At 35.6% G+C, this 26,736-nt stretch overlaps 1 protein-coding gene across 17 annotated transcripts in view; it reads left to right on the forward strand.

Annotated features, from left to right (window-relative positions):
• Nucleotides 1-26,736, forward strand: part of ACAP2 (ArfGAP with coiled-coil, ankyrin repeat and PH domains 2) — a 159,337-nt gene that overhangs the window by 101,268 nt on the left and 31,333 nt on the right. For 6 of the 17 annotated variants that reach the window (XR_016232046.1, XR_016232047.1, XM_089330231.1 and 3 more), the window contains 7 exons: nt 542-616; nt 9,673-9,785; nt 14,461-14,481; nt 18,082-18,133; nt 20,434-20,534; nt 21,090-21,195; nt 23,968-24,056. Coding sequence is in view for 14 of the 17 variants with exons in the window: in XM_089330231.1 (XP_089186357.1) it covers nt 542-616; nt 9,673-9,785; nt 14,461-14,481; nt 18,082-18,133; nt 20,434-20,534; nt 21,090-21,195; nt 23,968-24,056 (557 nt within the window). In the remaining 3 variants the exon portion in view is untranslated. 17 annotated transcript variants of the gene reach the window in all.

Consider the following 26,736-nt stretch of genomic DNA (forward strand, 5'->3'; position numbering starts at 1 on the left):
CTCCCAAGTATGCATTAGCAGGAAGCTAGAATTGGTAACAGAACTGGGACTTGAACCCAGGCACTTTGTCATGGGATATGGGCATGCCATTCCATGTCTTTAACCACTAGGCCAAATGCCTGGCCCTGCTTTCTACTAATTGAGGGGTAGGGGGGACAATAGTGTCTCCTTGTAACTTTGATTGTAACTAGTAAAATTAGCTGGGTCCGTCAGCAATCATTAAGGGATTGTCATTTTCCTTATTTACGTACTGAACATGTATCACTGCAGTGCCCATAACAAGTCCTCCTGTGACACATGCTTGGCACCATGACTATTCTGGAAACAAGAAGGAGGAGATGCAGCCCTTCTCAAGGAGGATTTGATACAGAAAAACATGAAACTTGTATTTAGAGTTTAGCTAAATGCCTTTTTCAGTAAACTTAAATTTAATGACTTATTGCTATGTTTATCTAGGAAATGACTTGGATTATGATTGGAAAAAATAACCATACCTTTTTTCTTTGAGTTGTAATTCTACAATTTTTTTGCCCATTTATAGTTGGATCGACTAGTTGTGGATGCAGCAAAGGAGAAAAGAGAGATGGAACAAAAACATTCCACCATTCAACAAAAGGTACCTGAAGGGAAAAATTACAGGAGGTTATTTGCACAATTGTTTGACTATTAGTTTAAGCAAGATACTATTTGTCAAGTCTTTTGAGTTGCTACAATAATTAAATCATGTGGATGAATTTCTCCTCTTTTTGGGGGGGGGAATTAATGAAAATTTTAGATGTTGAGTATTTTATTATCTTTCTAATCAAAACATTTATAAGCAATACTTTTGAACCAGTTCATAAAACCCTTAATCTCCTAGAGCCTTAACTAAATTAAAAATAGCTCTTATTTTAGAATTTAAAATGTTATTCATAGTTTCATTTAGGATATTACTAACTCCAAATAAAGTGTGTGTGTCAGACAAAAGAAAGAGGGAGGGAGGATATTAGTGTCAATATATATGTTTGGTATTATGGACTTTCTAGCTTCAGTCTCTAAGGCAGCACCTCTTCCCCTTACCCCCTTCTCAGCCATCTGCTATGTGATTTATTATCTAAACTCATTTTTGAACAAAATGTTTTAAAACAAAAACTCCACAGCAGGCCAAGTGTCCCATATAGAAGTGATGGTTTGAGTCCTGGCTACTCTGCCACCCATCCAGTTCCATGCTAGTGTGCCTCAGAAATCAGCAGAAGATGAACCAAGTACATGGGCCCCTGCCACTCATGTGGGAGACCAGGATGGAGTATCCTGCTTCTGGCTTCAGTCTGGTCCAACCCCAGCTGTTGTGGCCATTTGAGTAGTGAACCAGCAGATAGAAGATCTCTCTATCTCTTTCTCCCTCTCTCTGTCACTGTGCCATTCAAATAAATAAATTTTTTTCTTGTTAAAGATTTATTTATTTTAAAGAGTTACACAGAGAGATGAAGAGAGAGAGAGAGAGAGAGAGAGATACCTTCTATCAGATGTTTCACTCCCCAAATGGCCTCAACGGCTGGGGCTGGGCCAAGCTGAAGCCAGGAGCAAGGAGTTTCTTCCAGGTCTCCCATGCAGGTGCAGGGGCCCAAGTATTTGGGCTATCTTCTGCTGCTTTCCCAGGCACATTAGTAGGAAGCTGGATTGGAAGTGGAGCAACTGGGTCTTGAATGGACACCCATATTGGATGCCAACGTCCCAGGCTATTCTACAACGCCGGCCCCTAAATAAGTCTTTTAAAAATAGTAAAAAATTTTGCCTAGAGCAAACTGAGTTATTGCTATCTTCTCTAATACATCTTTGGCCTCTTTGTACCTTCCTCTCTCTTAACCCAGATAAACATTCAAATTGATAAAAATGAATTACAGGAAAACAGGATTATTCCTACATAAAAAGGATTAAAGGGATGCAGAGGGAACAAACTGAGGCTGGGATAGGAGGAGAGTGTGTGGGAACGACAAAGGTGGAAACAGTTAAAAAAAAAACTCAGATTGGTTTGTTCACGCTAAAAGAATTGAGTGTGATATGCCTGACAATACTATTTTATCTTATGTGATCAATGATATTTTTTGTGTGGTGAAAAGAAAGAGTTGAAGATTGAGTGCAGTAAAGAAAGTGTGAAATGAGAGGCCTTGTGGCAGTGCTTTAAGTAATGAACAATCAAATCAGCTTTTGTTAAGATTGATTTAGACTTAAATATAAAGTATGGGGACAATATTGTGGTGCAGGAGATTAATCCTCTAATTGGTATCTCCTCATTCCATATCAGTACTGGTTCACGTCCTGGCTTCTCTGCTTCTGGCTAATGCATCTTGGGAGGCAGCAGATGATAGCTTAATTACTTGAGCCTCTGCCACCCATGTGGGAGACCTGTTTGGAGTGCTTGGCTTCTGGCTTCAGCCTGGCCCAGCCTCAGCTGTTGAAGTCATTTGGGGATTGGATGGAAGATGCATCTCTCCCTCTCTGTCACTCTGCCTTTCGAATAAATAAATCTTTAAAAAATATATACAGTAAACTAGATCTGACAGATAATCTCAGTGGACAAAATATAAGCAAAATAAATAATAACAGTAAATAAAATTAAATTGATGATGGATTGTTAATGCTTAAAGAGAAGTGATATTAAAAAATGAGATTTTCTGCTAGAACTGTTTTTTTTTTAGAAAACTTTAATAAATATAAATTTCGAAAGTACAACTCTTGGATTATAGCAGTTTTCCCCCCATAACCTCCCTCCTACCCGCAAACCATTCGGTCTCCTACTCCCCCTTCCATCCTACTGTTCATTAAGATTCATTTTTAATTATCTTTTTTATTTTTTTATTTTTTTATTTTTATTTTTTATTTTTTTGACAGGCAGAGTGGACAGTGAGAGAGAGAGAGAGAGAGAGAGAGAAAGGTCTTCCTTTGCCGCTGGTTCACCCTCCAATGGCTGCCGCTGCAGCCGGCGCACCGCGCTGATCCGATGGCAGGAGCCAGGAGCCAGGTGCTTTTCCTGGTCTCCCATGGGGTGCAGGGCCCAAGCACCTGGGCCATCCTCCACTGCACTCCCTGGCCATAGCAGAGAGCTGGCCTGGAAGAGGGGCAACCGGGACAGAATCCGGCGCCCCGACCGGGACTAGAACCCGGTGTGCCGGCGCCGCAAGGTGGAGGATTAGCCTATTGAGCCACGGCGCCGGCTCTAATTATCTTTATATACAGAAGATCAACTTAGTATATACTAAGTGAAGATTTCAACAGATCACACCCACGCAGACATACAAAGTATAAAGTACTGTTTGAATACTAGTTTTACCGTTAATTCGCATAGTACAACACATTGACAGAGATCCTACATAGAGAGTAAGTGCACAGTGACTCCTGTTGTTGATTTAACAATTGACACTCTTATTTATGACATCAGTAATCATGTGAGGCTCTTGTCATGAGCTGCCAAGGCTATGAAAGCCTCTTGAGTTCACAAACTCTGACCTTATTTAGACAAGGCCATAATCAAAGTGGAAGTTCTCTCTTCCCTTCAGAGAAAGATACTTCTTTCTTTGATAGCCCTAAAACCTTTTTTTTTTTTTCAAGATTTATTTATTTGAAAGGCAGAGTGACAGTGAGTGAGAAGGAGAGAGAGAGATACATATATCCTCTATTGCTGGTTCAGTCCTGCTGGGGATGGGCCAGGCCAAAGCCAGGAGCCAGAAACTTCATCCAGATCTCTCATGTGGGTGGCAGGAGCCAACACACTTGGGCCATCTTCCGTTACTTCCCCAGGTGCATTAGCAGGGAAAACTGGATAGGAAGTGGAACAGCTGGGACTCAGACTGGCACCCATATGGGATGCTGACATTGCAGGCAGCAGCTTAACCTGCTGTGCCACAGTGCCCATAAAACATCTTTAAATTAATTAGTTATTGTTAGGTGAGATTAATGCCATGTTTTCTTTTGTGTTATTTAAAGTTATATTAACTTTTATTCTCAGCTTGGTTGAATAACTTTTTTTCTTAATTGACAAAAATTACACATATGTAGGGTATACAACATACTTTGATGGGTAAATTGTTTTAATGTCATCATGAAAAGATTATTAAAATTGAGACCAATCAATTAAAATAATAGAGCTTATTTATAGAAATATGTGAATATTTGCTTAAATTGCATTACTTAATGAACATTATTCATGTTTAATGTTTCCCTATTTTATACACAGTTCATTATTGTAATAAAGGTTTAAATCTAAGATTAAACTTTGATTTTAAGCCCAGTGGTTTTCTTGAAAGAAAATAATACTGTTTTTGCTCATTATGAATACTTACTTTTTTTCTGTCCTTTAATGCTGACACAAGGCTGCATTACAGGTAAAAAAAATTCAGGCAAATAAAAATTAACAAAGTATATCTTAAGTATGTTTAGTTTTTTCAAGAATTGAAATTGGTCAGTTGAAGAAACAGTATTGCTGTGAGCATTCACATACCTCCTTTCTGATATGTGTACCCATTTGTAATGAATTTGTACCTATCAGTAAAACTGATGTGTCAGAGTATGTATATGTGTTCAACATTAATAGATAAAGCTAAATTGTTTTCCAAAGCAACATTGTGTGAGAGTTCTCATTGTTCCTTGCTACCTTGTTGTATTGGAGAACTTGAAATTTTTGCCTCAATTGGGTAGATATTGACATTTCATTGTAGTTTTAACATCTACTTCTTTAGTGATTAATGAGCTCAAGGACTGTATTCCGTATGTCAGTCATTTGTATATCCTATTTGTGAAATGTCTATTAGTGTTATTTTTCCAGCAAGTTGCCTAACTGTTGAGCTAATTCTTCATATAATCTGGATATAAGCCCCCTTTTAGATAAATGTGTTTTCAGATTTTTCATATAATATATTAGTCTTATTGTGTCTTGTTCAATAAATCCTTTTGAATATAAGATCACAAAGATATCTTCTGTATTGATTTGTTTTTCAAGTTTAGACCTTTAATCTGTAATTTGGGGATTTCTGTATGGTATGAAGTAAAGTTCCAATTTCCTTTTATTCTTCTATTGTAATTGGTTGACCCAGATCACTTATTAAAAAGTTTGCTTTTTCTCCACTGCTCTTTGTTGTATTCTGTATTATACATCACATTTCCTTACGTGTGAACCTTGTTTAGGCCCTCTTATCTGTTCCATGGTCTTTTTGTCTTAATTGTTCCAGTATTATGCTGTCTTAATTATTTTGAGAGTTAGAGTCAATCCTGATATTTAATAAAGCAAAGCTTCCTTCTCTCCCCTCTTCAGATGTGAATTGCCTAGTTTGGCATTTCTGTAGATTTCAGGAACAATTTTTCAGAGTCCATAAAAATAGTTTTTGTGATTTTGATTGGGATTAAGTTAGGTCTTTGGGATCAGTTTGGGAGAAAATTAATGTCTTTATTTAATAATACTTTCTAATCTATGAGGTTGGTATAGTCACCATTTATTTATAGTTTAATAATCTTCATAAAGTTTTGTGGTTTTCTTGTACATCTTTTATTAGATGTGTTATATACTTTGCAAATGTTATTGTAAATGCTATCTATTAAAGAGTTATATTTTCACTGTTTCATTGTGTTATAGTAGAAAATAAAATAGATTTTTCTGTATTGTTTTTTAATGAATAATGCTCCTAAACTATTTTCTTATATTGATTTATCTCTAGATTCTTTTGGAGGTTCTATGTACAGAGTCTTATAATCTACAAATAATGATAGTTTGTTTCTTTCCAATTTGTATTTTATCTTACTGATTAGTTAAAACCTTCATCCTAATCTTGAAAGGAAGTGGTAACTACATTTTTTCTTATCTTGCTGGAAATTTCAAAGGGAAAGCTTATATTAGATTCTCTTCATTGACCAATCTTTGTTTTGCCTTCTGGGCTGCATACCAAAGCTCAGGTTCTCTTGATACGGAAATGTCCTTAAGAATAACTGGTTTCCTTACTTTACCCACTTCTTGCTTCTAATTTCTACTTCATCTTTTGTCTTTGAATAATCCATATTTTTAAAACTTTTTATTCATTTTTAAAAAGATTATTTATTTGAAAGGCAGAGTTAAAGAGAGGCAGAGGCAAAGAGAGAGATCTTCCATCTGCTGGTTCACTCCCCAGATGGCTACAAAGGCTGGAGCTGGGCTGATCTGAAGCCAAGAGCCAGGAGCTTCTTCTGGGTCTCACTTGTGGGTACAGGGGTCCAAACATTTGGACCATCTTCTACTGCTTTCCCAGGCCATAGCAGAGAGCTGGATCAGAAGTGGAGCAGCTGGGTCTTGAACCAGCGCCCATATGGGATGCCAGCACAGCAAGCAGTGGCTTTACCCACTATGCTACAAAGCTGGCCACTGAATAATCCATCTTAATTTGTTGGGTCACCAATACATTTTAAAGAGATTCTAACAGCATATATTTCATCCAACATTATTAATTGTGGACATTAGGAACTCTATCACATTTTAAATATTGTAATCTGTCACATTTTAAGTGCTATGAAATATTTGTTATTGATATTGAATGATTAATTTATATGAAGGAATATAGTTTGAAATTTGAGAAATACTTGTATTGCAGTATATTTTCAAAAGTATCATTTTTAAAAAAACGACTTATTTGAAAGGCAGAGTTATAGAGAGAGAGGGAAAGGGAGGGGAGGGAGACAGAGAGAGAGAGAGAGAGAGAGATTCTGTCTGCTGGCTTATTCACTCCCCAACTGGTCGAAACAGCCTAGGCTAGACCTGGGCCAGCCTGAGGCTAGGAGCCAAGAGCTAGGTGCTTCTTCCAGGTCTCCCACATGGATGTGGGAGCGCAAGGACTTGGGCCATCTTCTGCTGATTTTCCAGGTGCATTAGCAGGGAGCTGGATCAGAAGTGGAACAGCCAAGATTCGAACCAGAGCCCATGTGGGATGCTGACATTGCAGTTGATGGCTTACCCTGTTGTGCTATGATGCTGGTTCCAAAAGTCTTATGTTTTAAGTCGCTAATCAGGGTTATTGAAAACTTACAAATGAAATCTTTAGAGTGCTACTGAAGTCAGTTACATCTATTACTGACTGCAAGGTGTCCGGCATCTAACAAATCTTCCCAGGCAGATGAATCAATTAATTCACAAGCTCTTTTTGGGATTCCGCTTCCAGGTGAGGTTCCCTGGTCCCAACAGAGCAGGGGCTGGGGAAGTCGCACGTCAGAGGTTGGGAGGGCTCCTTTTATAGATACAGGGCATGGGGGTTAAAGGTTGAGGCGGGTCTGATCCTCATTGGTTGACCTTTAGGCACCCGCGGGAACCTTGACAAGGACTTTTCTTCCCCGGAAGTACAGGTAGGGACTCTCCATTCCCAGAAGTATAGGCCTTCCCTCCTTGTGGATCCCAAAGCTACCACTGACTTAATCCTATTTTCACAAAAATTTAATAGATCATAGTCTCAAATTTTAAATGAGGGAATTAAAGTTTCCCTGATTTTTAAAGAAAGAAATATGAGATTACCGTGATGGCACCAGTATGTTGGGTTTCTGCTTGCCCAGTTGGAGTTCTGGCCACTCAGCTTCTGATCCAGCTTCCTGCGAATGCACCTGGGAAGGCAGCAGAAGATAGCCCAAGTACTTGGGCCCCTGCCACCCATGTGGGAGACTCCAATGGAGTTCTGGCACCTGGCTTTGGCCTGGCCCAGATCTTGCTGCTCTGGCCATTTGGGCAGTGAACCAACAGTTGGAAGGTTGCTCCCGTTGTTTCATCCTTTTTGTCTGTCACTCTTACTTTGAAAGCAATCCATCATAAAAGGAGTAGTAGGAAGAAATGTAGTGATTCATTTACAGATCTTATTTCACTTGCTCATTTTGGGTTATAATATCTTGTAATTGTTAAAGTGTGAAAGGTGCCCTCCGATTCCCCTCCAGACTGGTAATTCAGTCTGTGTCTTGTTCACATCCTAGTAGACTCTCAGAATCTGGAAGACTTTAGGTTTTAGGTGATTCTCACTCTGCCTGCCTTCCAAGGCAGGATCCCCACTCAGAGTATTCTCAGCAGGCAGTCATCTGCCTCTTCTGAAAATGTTTTTTAAGACAGGCAGCACTCTCATTTTAACCAGTGGTCCAGGAGTGCTTTTGAAAGGTCTGACTGGGCCGGTGCTGTGGCGTAGTGGATAAAGCTGCCTCCTGCAGTTCTGGCATTCCATATGGGTACTGATTCAACTCCTGGCTGCTCCACTTTTGATCCAGCTCTCTGCTGTGGCCTGGGAAAGCAGTTGAAGATGACCCAAGTCCTTGGGCCCCTGCACCCACATGGGAGACCCTAAAGAAGCTCCTGGTTCCTGGCTTCAGATTGGCACAGCTCCTGCCATTGTGGCCATCTGGGGAGTGAACCATCGGATGGAAGACCTCTATCCCTACCTCTGCCTCTCTGTAATTCCGCCTTTCAAGTAAATAAATTTTTTCTTTTAAAGATGTTTTAAAAAAATTTATTTGAAAAAGTTACAGAGAGAGGTAGAGACAGAGAGAGAAGTCCTCCATCTGCTGGTTTACTCCCCAGATAGCCTCAACGGCCGGAGCTGCACCGATCTGAAGGCAGGAGCCAGGAGCTTCTTCTGGGTCTCCCACGTGGGTGCAGGGGCCCAAGGACCTGGCCATCTTCTGCTGCTATCCCAGACCATAGCAGAAAGCTGGTTCGGAAGATGAGCAGCTGGGACTAGTACTGGCGCCCATATGGGATGGTGGTGCTTCAGGCCAGGGCATTAACCCACTGTGCCAGTGTCTGCCCCAATAAATAAATCTTAAAAAAAAAAAAAAAAGAAGAAAATAAGAAAGGTCTGACTGGCTTTTATAAGTTTAAATTTGCTGACAGCAACAGTCTTGCAATTTTGTTCAAAATACTTGGGTAGTTTGTTAGGAAATAACATTCATTTCTGATTTCCAGATTTCATGAGTTCTTGGGAGGAAAATTGAAAATTGAGTTGCATTCAAGTGAACAGTTGATTAAAATGATAGCATGGGACTCAGTGATTCCATGATCCTAATGAAAACATGAGCTCAACATGCCTACTTCAGATTGTGGGCTAAGAGGTCCTTCTCCTTTGTAATACTAAATTTTATTTTCTGGGAAAAAAAAAAAAAACTTCTATAGATCCTGTATCTTATTCCTGAATTTCTCAAATAGTGTCATTATTACTCCTGTAAGATTCAAAAACTACTATTATACTAATATATTTAGAAAATAGTGGTAGACTTAAATAAACCCAATTAAATATATCCATATGTTTTTAAAATTATTAATGTATCACCACAAAGCATTAGGATAAAATGGAAGAGTTTAAAATGTCACATACTGTGTAGTATTTAGCTGTTCCCTTTGTTTGTGTACATATTGTTTGTGCCATTGATCAGTTCATATAATTCATATTTTCTGTTCTCTTTTACAGTATATTTTATATAATCTGAGTTTTTATGTCATCATTAGGATTGCATAATCATCCGCTGAATTGAAATATGTCAATATCTGTTATTGGTCATTTAGGCCCTTCTCCTCCTTTGTTAGGAATATTTTTCTCATAACTGACTTAATACATAGATTTTCTTACTTCTGAGTTCTTTCCCTAGACTAAATTTACTGTCTAGGGAACCTAGGCAAGTCTAATAAACTTTTTTCTGTGTTGATTTGTCTAGGATTTCTCCAGTGATGATTCTAAGTTAGAATACAACGTCGATGCTGCAAATGGCATTGTTATGGAAGGCTATCTGTTCAAGCGAGCCAGCAATGCCTTCAAAACTTGGAACAGGTAATATATTTCAAATACTAGCTGTGATCTTTCAGCATTTGCAGTTTTCTGACTTTCCCCGAGATTTGGCAACTCCTTTCTCCATTCTCTTAAATTCTGTAAATTCCATAGTAGCATTTCTGAACTTGTTGCATTGAAGAAAATATACTCTGAGAAACAGCTGAAAAAATGAAAACAAAGGAAGCAAAGAGAATTTGCTTTCTTGGTTTAGATCATCACAATAAATATAACTGAATATGAGCCGTCTCTGATAATTGTTATAAAATAGTTGTCAGTACAAATTATATATTGAATACAGCAGATCAAAAGGACAAGTGAACTGTTTTTTCCTTTTTACTTGTAGTTTCTCCCTTATCTGATTTTTATGTACATTTTTACTCATTGTTTGCCTATTAATTATTTAGCTAGATAATTATAATCTGTTAATCTTTGCAATAACTTTCATTAGGCAAGGGTTTTAAGGAATGGAATTTTCTTTCACATGTGTGGCAGCAGATGGCCCTTTAGTTTAAACTTGACAACTATCCAAAACTTTGAATTATTGCTAAATTAATTTTTATAAGATACACACCAGTAAATGTTAAAAGCATAAATGTACATATATTTAAGGCATTTTCTCCTTTATTAATATAATAAGATAAAATAATTTCATATATTATAGCATCAAAAAAAGATTGGTAGTCTCAGGATCATCTTTCTGAATATCAGTGATTAATCTTTTATTCAAAGATATCTGTTTTTTGCAAAAAAGGTAGAACAGTTTTATAATTATTAACGTATTTGAGTTCTGGGTTAATTGATTTACTGTTAAATAGTAAATATGTGCTGAAATATATATATTTTATTACTTGAACAGAATGTAAATTTACCTAATGATAGAGGAGGTTGTTTTTGTTTTTGGAAAAAAAATGGACATTAGCAAAATAAATAAAAATTTCCAGGTAAGTTTAATTTAGTTTACATTTTTGTTAATTTAAAACATCTAATGATTTATTGAAATGGATTCCTGGTGCACTTGTTTTGATTTCTTGGCTTTGAAATTATATAATGAAAACATTGAAAATGTCAGTGATTTATTGAGTGTTTCCTTAACATTTGATATTGCCAAATGTTTAATTTGTTATTCACAATAATTTTTCTTTGCCTGAGACTGAATATAAACTGGAAAGAATAATGATTGTATTTAATATTTCACCCCTTTAAGTTACGCAGAACTTTAAATATACTGCATGAATATGGGAAGATCAGCTAAAGTGTTCTGGTTAGTAATGAAATTTCGAACTACTATAAACTTAAAGTGAAAATTAGCATTTTGTTATCTAGGCCCTAAAAATGAAGACAAGAATTTTTAAAAAATATTTTATTCATTTGAAAGATAGAGTTATAGGTAGAGAGAGGGGGAGACAGAAAAGTTTTCCATTCGATGGTTCACTCCCCAAATGGCTGCAACAGCCTGAACTGGGCTGATCCAAAGCCAGGAACCAGGAGCTTCCTTTGGGTCTCTCACATAGGTGCAGGGGCCCAAACACTTGAGCCATCCTCTAGTGCTTTCCCAGACCATAGCAGAGAGCTGGATCAGAAGAAGAGCAACCGGGACTTGAACCGGCGCCCATATGGGATGCCAAGGCCACAGGCAGAAGCTTAACACACTACACCACAGTGCCAGCCCCAGAAATTTTTAAGTTTCTGGGCAAATTCTTTAGCCAGAGTAAGAAATTAACAAAAGCATAGTGTTTATGAATCCTTATAATAAATAAGGATTACTCAACCAATATGGTTTTATGATATAATGTTAGAACTTAATGTTAACCTTTGAATTTCAAAGCAGCCCACTTAAAGTTTAACAAAGTGAAGATACAGTAAATCCATGAAAAAATTCCATTATGTTAAGAAGAAGATAAATGAATGTTCATGGATTATTCCAAAGAGAAATAACCTCAGACTTTAAAATAAAGCAAAGTAGATGTTAGTGAAAAATTGCATGCTACTTAGGACAATAGAAGAAAATTAATTATGATTCAATCATGGATTTTTTTTTCAATTTTTACTATCTGTTTTATGAATTCCGTTAATTGGCATAAGTATTTAAATGCCACTTAAATCAAGTATTGAATAGTTTAAATTCTTAATTGTAGATGTATTACCTGTCACTTGGAAGGTAAAAGACAAGAACTTTGTACATTAGGATGCTTTTTACAAGAAATATCATCTGTATGTGGTGAGATGATGTTATTGGTTAGAATTTCATAGTTCAGTGTCTTAATTTTCAGTAAAGAAATAATGCTTTACAGAGATGATTGCACTAAGAAAGTAGTATAACTGGCTTACAAAAAATTGAGAGACAGAACTTGGAACTCTCAACTCTTACTCAAGTATGCTTTAGCATTTTATTTAACTTGTTTTGGAAATTCCAAATAATCTGTGCTTTGATATAAAAAATATAATTTCAACTACTAAAACTACTTCACTATTAAAGAAATTCATAATCCTTTTACATTAATAGGAAAAATTGTGGATTGCAAATTAATTTCATTTTGATATGCTTTTAAAGAACATTTGAGGAAAACAATAGTAAAAAAAGACTAGCATATAAAAATAAAATTTTCTACAAAAAAACAGAAGTCAAAACCGTCAAAAAAAAGTCTTTAAGTATTTTCCAGGTTATAGGTAAGGAACTGTATAGAAGGAGAAGAAAGAAGAGTAATCTAATATTATTTAGAATTTTCTTTGACTTTTCAGTATTAAAAATTTAGAATATATCTTAAGTTTCTTAAATGAGGCTTATCAAAATGCTAATATTAAGAAATTATAGTCTGTCCTATTTCTCTTTTTAGTCCTCCATCCAGCTTAATTTAGTGTGTTGTACTGGCCTCTGAGTGAAAGACTATTTGTGATGTTTGTGCCTTCTTAAAAAAAAAATCCAGGGATCAGCTATTCAAATATGAAGATTTTAATGCCCACTGCTTTTTTTTAAGGTTACTTATTATTTATTTTTTTAGGGAATATTTTTGTTGTGGTGGTGGTCACCATAAGGTTCCAATTATATGATGATTATCATTATCTATAGTTCTGTGAAATTATGCCATATAGCATTTTAAAAATAAACTTTTAAAAAGACTTCCATCTTGAGTAAAATGTGAATGTGGCTAGGAATTTCCAAACAGTTTAAAATTACTCTGTATTTCATAAATTATTAATATGTTCTGATACTGCCATTCTATAATTTGAAATTTAACAGGATAGATATTTTGTATGATTTGATTCAAGTAGCATAAAGAGTGAAAAGCTTTACATCTTACCTGAACTCTGGAGCTTCTTTCTGATTGATTTTAGATTTCTTACTTGTGATATATCAAAATTATATATGCCTGTAATGTAGTTGGCCCTCTGTATCTGTGGTTCTATATATGCTGATTCAGCCAGCTTTGGACCACAAATGTTTGGGAAAAAAATTACTTTATACTGAATATATATAGACTTCTTTTTCTTGTTATTATTCTCTAAACAATGTAACAACTATTTATATAGCATTTACATTGTATTGGGTATTATATGTATTCTAGAAATGATTTAAAGTATGCAGGAGGATATGTGTAGATTATATGCAAATACTAAGCCATTTTGTTTAAGGCACTTGAGCATCCTCAGGTTTTGGTATTCATGAAGGGTTCCAGAACCAATGCCACATGGATACTGAGGGATGACCGTATATGTTTTTCTGAAGACACATCTGAGGTTTGCCACAATAAATTTTTTGTATCAGGTCATTTTCTCAGTGAGGCAACTTCACTTCAGGCTCTAAACAGTGCATTATTAGCACTTAACATGTCTTCTTTGCTTTTCATGATAAATTTGAAAAAAAATTAATGAGGAAAATTAAAAATTGATATATTTTAATAACTTGAAAAAGCTAATAAAGAAGCTGAATACCTTCCTATACCCAATCTTTGTTGCATAGAAAATAATTAAAAACATAAACGGTATTATACAATTTTAAAAAGTGAAATGTTCTATATGCTTTTCATATAGGTATATATTCTTTTTGCTGACTTTTAAAATAAGTGTATATATTGATTGAAGATGAATCCTACTTATATATAGCCTTAGAGTTTCTGCTGTCGTTGGGTGAAATAGAGGTAGACACTGGTGAGAGAAAGGTTTATTTGATTAGTGTTTTATGATTCTTAAAATTCTTAATTAATGATCCTACTTTTCTTAAGAAGAGCTTTTGTTTGTCTTAGACCTGTGTAAGTTCCTACTTTGATCATTTCCCTTAATTTTTAGGAAGAACTTATTAAGACTAGGCAAGGCTTATCTGTATTTTATAGCTGTGACCATACTAGCAGAAAATAATAGCTGAGCTATATCCAAGTGCTCTAAGTCTTTAAGAACGTTCTATAACATAATACTTGAAAGTTTTTGAATATTTCTGAAATATTAGTGTTTTAGATTCCTAAGAATAGGAATTCATTGTATGACATTATGTGTATAATACATATATCAATGCAACAGATACATTTGACTATTTTTTAGGTTAAGAGCTTAGGCTTGTTCCTTTAATTCTTGCTTTATTTTTGTATCATGCTAGTCCTTTGCTTATTTTGCACATTTGCATTTTCTTTCTTTTACCACCTTCCCTTATGTTTTAATCCTGCCCCATTTTTTCACATGACAGGAAAAAGCCCGATCATATCAGGTACCAAATGGCTTCCTTCCCTTCACCCTCATCTGACTTCAGTTTCCTCTTGGGCACGAGAAAGCTGATAATTAACCTGCATTTCAGTGGGATTACTTGCAATGGATAAAGTCTCTATACTTTAAATTGGAAATAAAATGTAAACATTATTCTACCTTTGAATTGCTCATCTCCTCAATTTGTTTTAATCTGTAAAAGAACATTTGATGTGTTTATAATTGTCAAAATAAGATACACACTGAGTAATATTAATACCTTTCTTTTTTTTTTCAGAAGGGAAATAGTTAAGTAAACTCCTTCTAAAAACTGAATAGTAATTCTTTTGGTAGCAACCATATTAATTATGTTGAAAAATACATTTTCAATTTCTAAATTTTCTCTTACTATTTTTCTCTCTGTAAAAACATAAATTGAATTTGAAATAAAGAGCTTATACATGATTAAGCTTTTAATTTTATCAAATATTTACCTATTTAGCACCTACTTATGAATTTGTGAATGCATAATCTGTATAGTTTTATTGCTAAAGCTTATATAGATTTAGAAGTTTAACTTTCACTCATGTTCTTAATTTTAAGTGTAGTCTGGGACTAGTGATCAATATAGTGAGAAATACCTGATATACAGATACATATATATATTTTTTTTCTTTTCCACTCAAGTTTTGTCTGGAAACACTCAGATATTGACATGTCAAATTTAATAATATTTAATTAGTTATACATTTATTGTTTTGATTTAAGATCTTTATTATGTTGTTATTTCAACTTGTTCTAACTATAAAGTGGTATCTTATTTTTCTTTATGAAGCAAAGTATTTTCATCTTTAAAAAATTGCTTTTGACTTTGTATTTAGTTTCTGAATCTTACAGATATAATGTAGTACTTTTAGGAGTACTGTGCTTTCCAAAGTTTGCCTCTTTGGACCTAATGATTTTTTTGAGTACTTTCAACTCTGAGGTATCAAGTGCTTTAAGCATTAGATATATTTTTATATTTATAGGACATGAGCTGTTTCTAAGTCTCATTTTTCCTCTACCTAGGAATGTTGATGATATGAGTATCATATAGCAACAATTAAAAATTATCTATTTTACTTACCTGGTTAAAGTTTTGACCAATGTTAGTTGACTATGGTTAGCACTTTAAAAAAAAAAATGGTAATTTGAGGGGCAGAGAGATAGAATGTTCTCCCATCTGCTGGTTAATGCCCCAAATACCTACACAAGGAAGGACTGGGCCAGGCCAAAGCCAGGAGCCTGGAACTCTATCTTGGTCATCCACATGGGTGGCAGGTACCCACAACAACCATCTTTACCTGTTGCCCTGCGTGGTACACATTAGTAGGAAGTTAGAGTTGGTAGTGTATTGGGAACTTGAACTCAGGCACTCCAGTTTGGGCCATGAGTGTCCCAGTTGGTGTCTTTCTCTAGTCCAAACACTTGACCCAGTTCTTTTTGTTTTTATAACAGTGGAGGGGAGACAGTGTCATTAAAACATGCAGATCTTAGTAATTAAACAGTTTTTTACCTGGGGTATATTACATGACTCTTTTCTATAGAGATGCCAAGTTAAAATGAATTTATATTTACTGTCTTTCCTGAGTGTACAAAATCTGATGATGTGAGAACATCACACAGAAGCAAGTTGGATGGCAAGGGAACTATATTTCAGCAACATGTATGATTTATACAGACAATAATCAGGCCCTCACTGTGGCCTGGCAGGTAAAACCACTGCCTGCAATGGTGACATCCCATATGGGCACTGGTTCAAGTCCTAGCTACTCCACCTCCCTGCTAATGGCCTTGGAAAAGCAACAGATGATGATCCAAGTGCTGGGGCCCCTGCCACCCATGTGGGAGACCCAGATTAAGGTCCTGGCTTCAACCTGGCTCAAGCCCTGGTCTTTGCAGCTACTTGAGGATTGAACCAGTTTATGGAAGACCTCTCTCTCTCTCTTTGTCTAACTGACTTTCAGATAAATAAATAAAGTATTTTTTTAAAAAAGGATAATAGACTGACTGGTTTGTGACAAGATGTAAGTTTTTGTCTTGCATTTTGTTATTATTTTTAGAGGATATTATCCTGAGTTGGAGCAGGTCAAAATAAATTTATTTTTTTAAGAACTCAGAAGCATGAAAAGTTTACATGATTATGTGAGTCTTTTTTTCATTGCTCAATAGAATTCTGTAGTTTCCATCAACTAAATAATGATTACTGTTATATTAAATATATGAAGTTTTATTAATATAGTTCACCCTGTTTCAAATTATTAAAAAAAAACTTGAATCAGTGTCAGAGATTATTTCCATTGCATGTCATCCCATGTAGCAGGGTTGCACCATTTTGTTTGTAGTTATTTCCTTTAACATTTCTAACCAACTATTCTCAAAGAAACCCAGATGTTCTTCCTTTTCTAGCTTACCTTTTGATGATTTGTATTTAGTGGCAAGGTACCTCCTGTTATCTGGATGCTTATTTAACTATCTGTTTTAATGGTAAAGGTGATACCTTTTTAAGTTGCAAGAAAGAAAACCTAACTGTCTAATAAAAGGCTTAAAATTGAACATCTCCTAATCATTTTCTCAGCGTTGGAGAATTAACTAAATTTTTAAAATAGAAATTCTAAATATATCTAAGATAATTTCTAGTGCTTTGTATTAGTATCAATGAAAAGGTAGAATCTCTATCCACTATAGATTAATAACTAATGTTTACAATAGTGATCATCTCACATAAAACTAATATTAAAATAATGACTCAAATTATTTTACCTTTCATGCTTGATGAGAAGTTTTGCTTCCTTTTATGAATGGCTTTTGGCTGTGATTTTTTTTGTGAGTCTTTAGGTCTTTTGTTGTTTTAATAAATTAGAATCAGTAAATATTCTATACAGATATCTTAGCTTTTACTTCTGGAGAAGATTGGTAGTAAATTGCTTGCCTAGTAATTTACAGTAAGGAATAGAGCCATATAAATAGCTGGGGGAATCATTTGTAGTAACAACTTTAATTATTTTGTGTAGAAGAAGTATTGTACATGAAGTAAAGCCAAATTAAGTTGGACAGTATCTTATTTGATATCAGTTGTAAAATGATTAGTTTTCTGTTTTGTTTATCAGATTTTACACTTGCCAGATTTTCAATGAAAAGTTTAAGATAAGTCGTCATTTATTTCAGTGTTTTATTATATGCAAATGGATATTTTTATTTACAACAGAAATTTATTTCAACTTTATAATGAGCAATAATTTTCTGGGACTATTTCAGTTATTTTTGAGAAACTTCAAAAAAGCATAGATTTGTACTTTAAAACAATTATTTGGTGATAGCATAAAGGATAACAGATTTTGTTGGGATATGAATTTGTGATATAAAATGAATCAAAATTTTCCTGAATTGTGGTTTTAAAATTCCTCTTCTTTACTTTCAGTAGTTATCTCATACTGACACCAGTTTATATAAAGCAAGGCAAAATAGTGCACTTACCAAAACATATTACCATAAACTGATTTCCGGTGCTTTCCTAAATATTTTATTTCTAATAACAGAAGTAGATTATGCTTACGAAAACTTAATCTGTTTTGGTTTTATTTAGACGCTGGTTTTCAATACAGAACAATCAGCTGGTTTACCAGAAAAAGTTTAAGGTAGGTTATTTTGTGAAGGAATAAGTAAAAACCTGGTGAGTCCCTATTTCAGTTGTCTGTCTTGGTAAACATTAAAACCCACAAATACTCATTTGTGTAGCATCACTGTAATTATTTTTGATTAGCATTATGTTTGGGTATAAATAATAGGACTCTGAGTGATCCTTAAAACTGGAGTGATTTTTTTAAAAATATGTTATTTATTTATTTGAGAGGTAGAGTTACAGATAGTGAGAGGGAGAGACAGAGAGAAAGGTCTTCCTTCCTTCCATTGGTTTACTCCCCAGATGGCTGCAATAGCTAGAGCTGTGCCAATCTTGAGATGGATTTTTCTGTGTTCCAAGATAATAGCTTTTATTTCTTTGTTCAATCATGTGATAGGAATAATGTTATCATTCTATAGTAGGACTATTTTGAGGATGCCTTTTAGGAAATATCATCTTAGAGCCAAAGGTGATAGTATAAAAAGGTTAGAATTGACATTAATTAATATGTAATCTCATAATAACTTGACTAGACATCTTTAAATTTGTTCTTATATTTTGTTTGTTTATACATACACCCATACCTACACGTATTTTATTGAAAGGCAGAATTAGAGAGAGAGGGAGAAACAGAGAGAAACTTCCATCCACTGGTTCTTTCCCCTCGTTGCCGCAATGGCCAGGGTTGGGCTGGCCGGAGCCAGGAGCCAGGAGCCAGGAGCCAGGAGCTTCTTCCATGTGGGTGCAGGGGCCTAAGCATCTTGGCCATCCTCTGCTATTTTTCCCAGGCACACTAGCAGGGAGTTAGATGGGAAGTAGAGCATCTGGGACTCGAACCAGCATTGCAGATGGCAGCTTAACACACTATGCCACAACGCTGACCCTATTTGTTTTCTTGAAATTTTTTTTAAGATTGTTTATTTGAAAGGTAGGCAGAATTAATAAAAGAAAGATCTTCCATTTCCTGGTTAACTCCCCAGATGGCTAAAACTGCTGGGGCTGGGCCAGACCCAAGCCAGGAGCCAGGAGTTAACTGGGTCACCCTGGTTGGTGTTAGAGACTTAAGCACTTGGGCCATTTTCCATTGCTTTCCCAGGTGCTTTCTTTGGTAGGGAGCAGGATTGAAGTAGAGCATCTGGGACATGGATGCTGGCATCACAGGCCACAGCTTAACCTGTTGTGCCACTGTGCTGACCCCTTCAACCTTATTTTAAGTCTGAAGGAATTTTATTTAAAAGATGTTACTGGGATTACATGTTACTTGAAAATATTAAACATAGAACCAGAAAAAAGTATTAGTTAATTTATGATTTGCTTTTCATCTAGTTGGCATTTATGAATGGTATTCTGTGAACTGTACATTTTAAATATCCACTTTACTCTTGAGATGACACATAATGAAATTTTTTTTCCTAGATTCTATGCAGGTTTGTTCCACCCAAGTCCTTTAATCTAGCTAACTGTTTCTTTTACTCTGATAAACGTGTTTTGAGTTTATATTTTTATTAAGTATTTAAAATTATAAAAACCTTGTATATTTCCCTATTTTATGAAATATTTATTTATAAGATTCTTAACTTTCTTTGTATTATTTAATACTTGATTCTTGACAGGCAGTTTTTTGGTAGTCAAATAGCTTTTGTTGTATGTGAGTGGGGACCAGGAAAGTAATGGGTATGAAAGAAAATGGGAAACACTGATCCTGAAGTTAACATTTATTGGCCATCTGCTAAGGACAAAATGTTGGATTAAGCTCTTTATATAAACTACTCTAACTTAATCTCTATGCAATAATTTTATAAGGCAGATAAAATTAATTAACAGGACAGAATTACATTTATTAGTTATTTCTTTGTTAATATTGCTATCTATTGAAAATAAAATCTAAATCTTTAAATTTAGACCATTTATTTCAATGATATTTATAAGCATGTTACTATTGATGGTAGTATTTAAAACCCAAGTTGAAGAGCTGGCATTGTGATGCAATGAGTTAAACCATTGCCTACGATCCTGGCATCCCAATATTGGAGTGCCTGTTCCAGACCCTGCTGCTCTGCTTCTGATCCAGCTCCCTACTAATGTGCCTGGAAAACCAATGGAAGATGTCCAGATACTTTGGTCCTGCCAGCCACGTGGTAGACCCAGATGGAGTTGCAGGCTTCTGGCTTCTGGCTGTCCCAGTCCTGGTTGTTGAGGCCATTTGGTAGAGAAGATCTCTTTCTTTTCCTGTTACTCTGCCTTTTAAGTAAATAAAATAAATCTTAAAAAATAACCAAAGTTAATGAATATGGAACATTTGTTTCCTTATTATAGGATAATCCCACTGTAGTAGTTGAAGATCTCAGGCTATGCACTGTGAAACATTGTGAAGATATAGAAAGGCGATTCTGCTTTGAGGTGGTCTCTCCAACTAAGTAAGTGGTTCTGAAGAATCTGGGAATTGATTTTGTTTCTATAAATTATCTTAAAGGATGTATAAAATAATTTGTTTCATTTGTGATTGTGTTAAAGATGATAAATGTATTTTTAAAAATAAATAACAATAATTAATAGTTAAAAGATGTCATAAATAAATATGTTACTATATGTATCATATTCTTTAAATTCCATAAAGGTAATAGGCTCATAAGAAAGCTTTTTAGCAATTATGATTACAAAATGAGATATTTATTGTGAATTACTTTCATAACTGTCATTTCATATTTGTACCAAATAGAGAAATGCATGTTATTTTTATATGGTAAATTTAAGAGTTTTAAAGTTAAAAAAATTATTAATGTGCAGGGATAAAGGATGCACCCTGGCTTCTTCATGAGTGTATTTTGTCATGAAGAATAAAATTTTCTTTCAGCAAAAATTATTTTTTTGCTATAAAGTTATTAAATACTAAAGTGAACAAAAGTATAAAACCTATTCACTCATTTATGATAATTTATTGTCTGAGAAAACTATATGTTATTTCTTTTTAGAAGTTGTATGCTCCAGGCAGATTCTGAAAAGCTACGCCAGGCATGGATTAAAGCTGTTCAGACCAGTATTGCTACTGCTTATAGAGAGAAGGGTGATGAATCAGAGGTTGGTAGATATATTATCAATATGAAATGATATGTTGCCAAAAGTTTTTAATTTTAGTTGCAATATTATAAGAATATTCTTTTTTATGGGAGAAAATTTTGTACTACAGAAATGAGTTTTATTTTTAAAATCTAGATTGAATTTATCTTTTATTTTACTTGTCATTTGTATTTCTTTCTTTTCTTTTTTTTTTGGACAGGCAGAATGGACAGTGAGAGAGAGAGACAGAGAGAAAGGTCTTCCTTTGCCGTTGGTTCACCCTCCAGTGGCCGCCGTGGCCGGCGCGCTGTGGCCTGCGCACTGCGCTGATCCGATGGCAGGAGCCAGGTACTTATCCTGGTCTCCCATGGGGTGCAGGGCCCACGGACTTGGGCCATCCTCCACTGCACTCCCTAGCCACAGCAGAGAGCTGGCCTGGAAGAGGGACAACCGGGACAGAATCTGGTGCCCCGACCAGGACTAGAACCCGGTGTGCAGGCGCCACAAGGCAGAGGATTAGCCTAGTGAGCCGCGGCACCGGCCTGTCATTTGTATTTCAATATATGAATATGTTTATTTTAATATATGAATGTGTATCCCAGATTGGAATATAGTATTCTGATGTTAGTATTTTTCTAAGAGTATTTTACTATTTCAGTTAAGAATAAAATAAATAATTATCCAGAAAGCTATTTCAAATTAAAACTGAATGAAAAGCTTTTGAAAAGGAAAGCACATTATTGTCTCTTCATAGAAGTCTTCCTGGAAGAGGTGAGGTGAATATATAATCACGATTAATAGTCTGGTTTCAGCTTTCCAGAGGTTACAAAACTTTTTGGGCAAGGCCATGAGGGAATTTGATAAATGGGATTCAGCACTGATGGGTCATTTGGGACTATGGCACAGGTGTGATGATAGACAAATGTTAGAAGTATGGTGAAGGGAATGGATTACTCTTTATAAATTGTATTTCAGACTCACTGTGGCCAACTGATAGCTCCTAGGAGTAGATAAAAGCAGAACTCTACCTGAGCAGGAAATTGGGGATGACCTTGATCCAAGAATCAAGGCATAGAGTAGAAAGTGGGAATTCTATCAGTGGCCAAGTTTACCTAGGCATTGCTGGGTTCAAATGATGGAAATATTGGCAGGGGACAGTGTTGGTGAGGATAGCCCATAGAATGGAGTTTCCTCAGGAAACTAAAAATAGATCTACCATATGACCGAGCTGTCCCACTCCTAGGAATATATCCAGTGGAAGTGAAATCAACACATGATACCTGCACTCTCATGTTTTTAGTAGCTCAACTCACAGTAACTAAGATATGGAATCAACATAAATGACCATCAACTGATGACTAGATAAAGAAACCATAAATAAGAATAAAATCTTGACATTTGAAACAAAATGAATTCAACTAGAGATAATTATGCTTAGTGATTCTGAGTTACAAAGAGAAAGGAAAGGTAAAGAGAGAGAGAATCTTCCATCCACTGGCTCACTCCCCAATTGGCCTCAATGGCTGGAGCTGCACTGATTGGAAGCCAAGAGCCAGGAGCTTCTTTTGGATCTCCCACGCTGGTTCAGGGGCCCAAGGACTTGGGCCATCTTCTACTGCTTTCCCAGGTCATAACAGAGAGCCGGATCGGAAGTGGAGCAGCTGGGACTTCAACCGGTGCCCATATGGGATGCTGGCACTGCAGGCGGTGGCTTTTTCCACTATGCCACAGTGATGGCCCCAATGTTTTTTAAGATTTATTTATTTCAAAGTCAGGGGGAGGAAAAGACACAGAAAGAGAGAGAGAGATCTTCCATATGCTGGTTCACTCCCCAGATGGCCTCAATGGCTATGGCTGGGCCAGGCTGAAGCCAGGAGCCAGGAACTTCTTTTGGGTGTCCTAAAGACTTGGGCCATCCTCTGTTGCTTTACCAGGAGAAATTAGCAGGTTGCTAGATTTGAAGTGGAGCAGCTGGGACTTCAACTGGTGCCCTTATGGGATTCCAGTGCTGTAGATGGTGGCTTAACCCACTACACCACAGCACCAGCCCCCAAAAATCTGAATCTTAAAAAGAAAGCACTTATGAAAATTAATTAATAGTAAATTATATCTTTAAATTTTTCTGACCTTTGGTTTATAGATTTCTCATTTATTATTTAATTCTACTTATGATATCACAGAGTTTAGTGTCATAATTTTTTGCATCATAGGTATGCTGTTAACCAGTTTTGTTAAAGAATATGTGAAAAAGCCAAATATACTGGAAAAAAATATGTGATTAAATCTTTAATTTTCTAATAATTACTTATAATTTTGGGGGAATTCCTTCATCAGAAACTCCAGGCAGACTGTGAAGGGGAAGTAATTGAAGATCTGTCAGGAACAATGGAAAATTTTCAGTACTATCTAAATAATTAACTAGAATCTTAAACTACAACAAACAAAACAAAACAAAACATCCTCGTCAGTCTGGACCTTTTGTTCCTTAAGCCTACTAGCATAGCTTTTGGTCTGGGATTCCCTTACATAATCATTGTTGGATGTTGTTTTCTTTCCTGTATCTCATATCTTTCTCCTTGGTTTAAGAAAAATTGAAGTACTCCCTCCAGTAGCTTCCTGAAAAAACCTTAAGTACTTGCCTAGTAGCTTCTTGAAAAATATTTGTGACTCTGCATGTCTGAAAATGTGTTTATTCTGTCCTCACATTTGTTTGATAGTTTGGCTAGGTTGAATTTTTAGGTTAGAAATAATTATTCCTAAAATTAACAGCATTTCTTTCTTGTTTGTTTCCAGTGTTGCTGTTGGAGTTTTTCGTGTTACTCATCTTTTGTATTTCTTCTCTCCAATTTTCTCTGTTTTCTCTTTCTGGAATTTCTGGAATGGTATTGTGATTTTCTTATTTGTGTGAGTGTGTGTGTAATTTGGCTTTACTTTCTGGGAAATCTCGTCAGCTAATCTTCCAAATCTTTTATTGAATATTTCTATTCTGCTAACACAGATTGAATTTCCAAACATGCCTTTATGTTCACTGAATGTTTATACATTCATCTTTATTCATGGATGCGGTAGTTGCATCTGTGGCTCTTAACCTTGCACACTCTGATAATATAGGGAACTTTTAAAAATATCAGTGCTTAGATCCCCACCGCAGAAAAATTGTAAATGGAGTTTCGGGATACAGGCATCAGATTCTAAGAAAGCTTTCTAGCTGATTTCCATGAACAGCCGTGGTTGAGAACCATTGTGTTAGAGGTTTTCTGTGGCTGTGTAGTAATGTATTCATGATTGTGATTAGAGACTCAAAATCTCTTTGAAAGCTTTGTGTGCATAGTTAGGACTTTGTTGACTGAGTTTTGCCTAATTCTGGAATATTTGTTGAGGAACAAACAAGGTCAAAAACTTTGGAGGCTTTTTGGCTGGTGTGATTTCCCAGAGAAGACTCACTGGTCTTTTGCATGGGGGTAAGGGAATGGTTTAGAGCTAAGTGCTAAGTATCTCCTTATCCAGGATGTGTCCTAGTCCCTTTTCTGCTGCTATAACAGAATACCACAGACTGGGAAAATTATAAATCATGGAAGTTTATTTGACCCATTGTTTAGGAGGGTAGAAAGTCCTGGTGAGGTGTTCTTGTTGCTTCATAACATGGTAGAAGGGCAAGTGAGAACCTGCAAGAAAGAGAGTGAGAGGGAATGGAACTTAACAGCAAACCTCTTAAAATAACTAAGTCACCCCTCAGCAACACGAACCCATTCCTAAGGGCTGAGCCCTCATGACCTGTTCACCTCTTAAAGATCCCACCATAGTGTTACAGAGGCAATTTTATTTCAGCATGAGTTTTGGAGGGGACATTTAAATTGTAGCAGTTATGTATACACTCACTTAATCACCTGTTTTCTACCTTTCAGGCAAAACCCATGCAGACTCACTGTTTTACTTCTCTAGAGAATAAACTTCCACTCCTTTGTGTTTTTGTGTAGACAGCAGTCTAATGGCATGGGGGCCCTGGCTGGGATCTGGCTGCTGCTTAAACTAACATTCCTTCTGTTTTCATGAATAAGTGTTGTGTTCAGTGCTGTATTTCTTGAGATGGCTGGAAACGTTCAGCTTCTCGAATCTAGTGCAAAAACATTAGTATATGGTCAGAAGGTGAGAATTAACTTGATTTCTGTATTATTACACTGAAATTCTTTCTCTGAATGATAATTGCTTTTATCATAGTTTACATTATGAAACATGTTCTAATAAAACAAATTATATTTCTATTTTTGTAACATTTAAAAAAACTAAAACTTACAGAGAAGTTCCAAGTACAGTACAAATAATATTTCCCCTGAACCACTTGAGAGTAAGGTACCAGCATGATGCCCCATGCATCATTGTTTTAATGAGTGTGTCTGTCCCATCATCTAACACATTCTTGGGTATTATCATGGTCCAGTTGTCAAAGTCAAGAAATAAACATTAATATATCACTATGATCTAATTTCAAAATGTCATTAAAGTTTTAACAGATTTTTCTAGTAATGGTTTTTACAGCAAAAATAGCCAGTCTGGAAGCATAAGTAGCATTTGGTTGTCATGTTTCTTAAATGTCCTTCAGTCAGGAATAGTTCTTCAGTCTTACCTTGACCTTATGCCCTTGGTAGTTAGGAAAATGACAGACTAGAGCACCCCTCAACTTGCCTGATGTTTACTCATGAGGTTATTCATCTTTGGCAGGAATGTTATATCAATGATATTGTTGTGTCCTTCTAATTGCATTCTCTTACATGGCACACGTTTTGATTTATACCACTGATGATGATGTCAATTTTTATTACTTGGTTAAGGTGATATCTTCCTAGGCTTGTCTACCAAAGGTTATTTTAATTTTTGTTGGTAGCATGTATCTTGTAGGAGAGGTATTTTGAGACTATGTAAATATTATGTTCCTCATCCAATTTTAAAATTTAATTTATGACAAAATTTAGTTCTATTAGCATAAACTCCTACTTTATTCAAAGTGTTATAACCCATTATTATCGTTATTTAGCCACTAGAGCCCCTGTCTTGTGTATTCTTTTGATTTGTCCCTATTAATCTAAATATTTCCTTACTTCCTACATGACAAGATGTTTCAGGTTCATCTTGTGCTTTTTCTGCACTAGCCAATGAAATCATCCATTTCTCCATGAAGTGTCTTAGTTTCTTTTGGTGGAAAATGGTATTTAGAAACCAAGATAAGGTTTATAATGTATATATATACACACACGTATACACATTTACATTTACATTTATATTTATCTACTAAAATGAAAACCATTTCTGTGCCTATTGGTATCTCCAGTTCCAATCTGATAAACAGAATTCATTCTAGTTTCTCCTTTCCCATATAAATAACTTTATTCTCTATAGTGATAAATCTGGCTTCCATTTATCTTTAATATACTTACATGTATCTTAACTCTGTAGATTTTGACCCATAGTCTTGACTGCCCAGCCCTACACATAGACTGATACCTCACACTAGGTTGTACTCTTTGAGTGCTCCCCAACTCCCCGCTTAGGCCTCCATTTCCTTGC

This window comes from Oryctolagus cuniculus, chromosome 4 (genome assembly GCF_051225735.1).
Source record: "Oryctolagus cuniculus isolate XC-2025 breed Fujian yellow rabbit chromosome 4, ASM5122573v1, whole genome shotgun sequence".
NCBI classification, from domain to species: Eukaryota; Metazoa; Chordata; class Mammalia; order Lagomorpha; family Leporidae; genus Oryctolagus; species Oryctolagus cuniculus.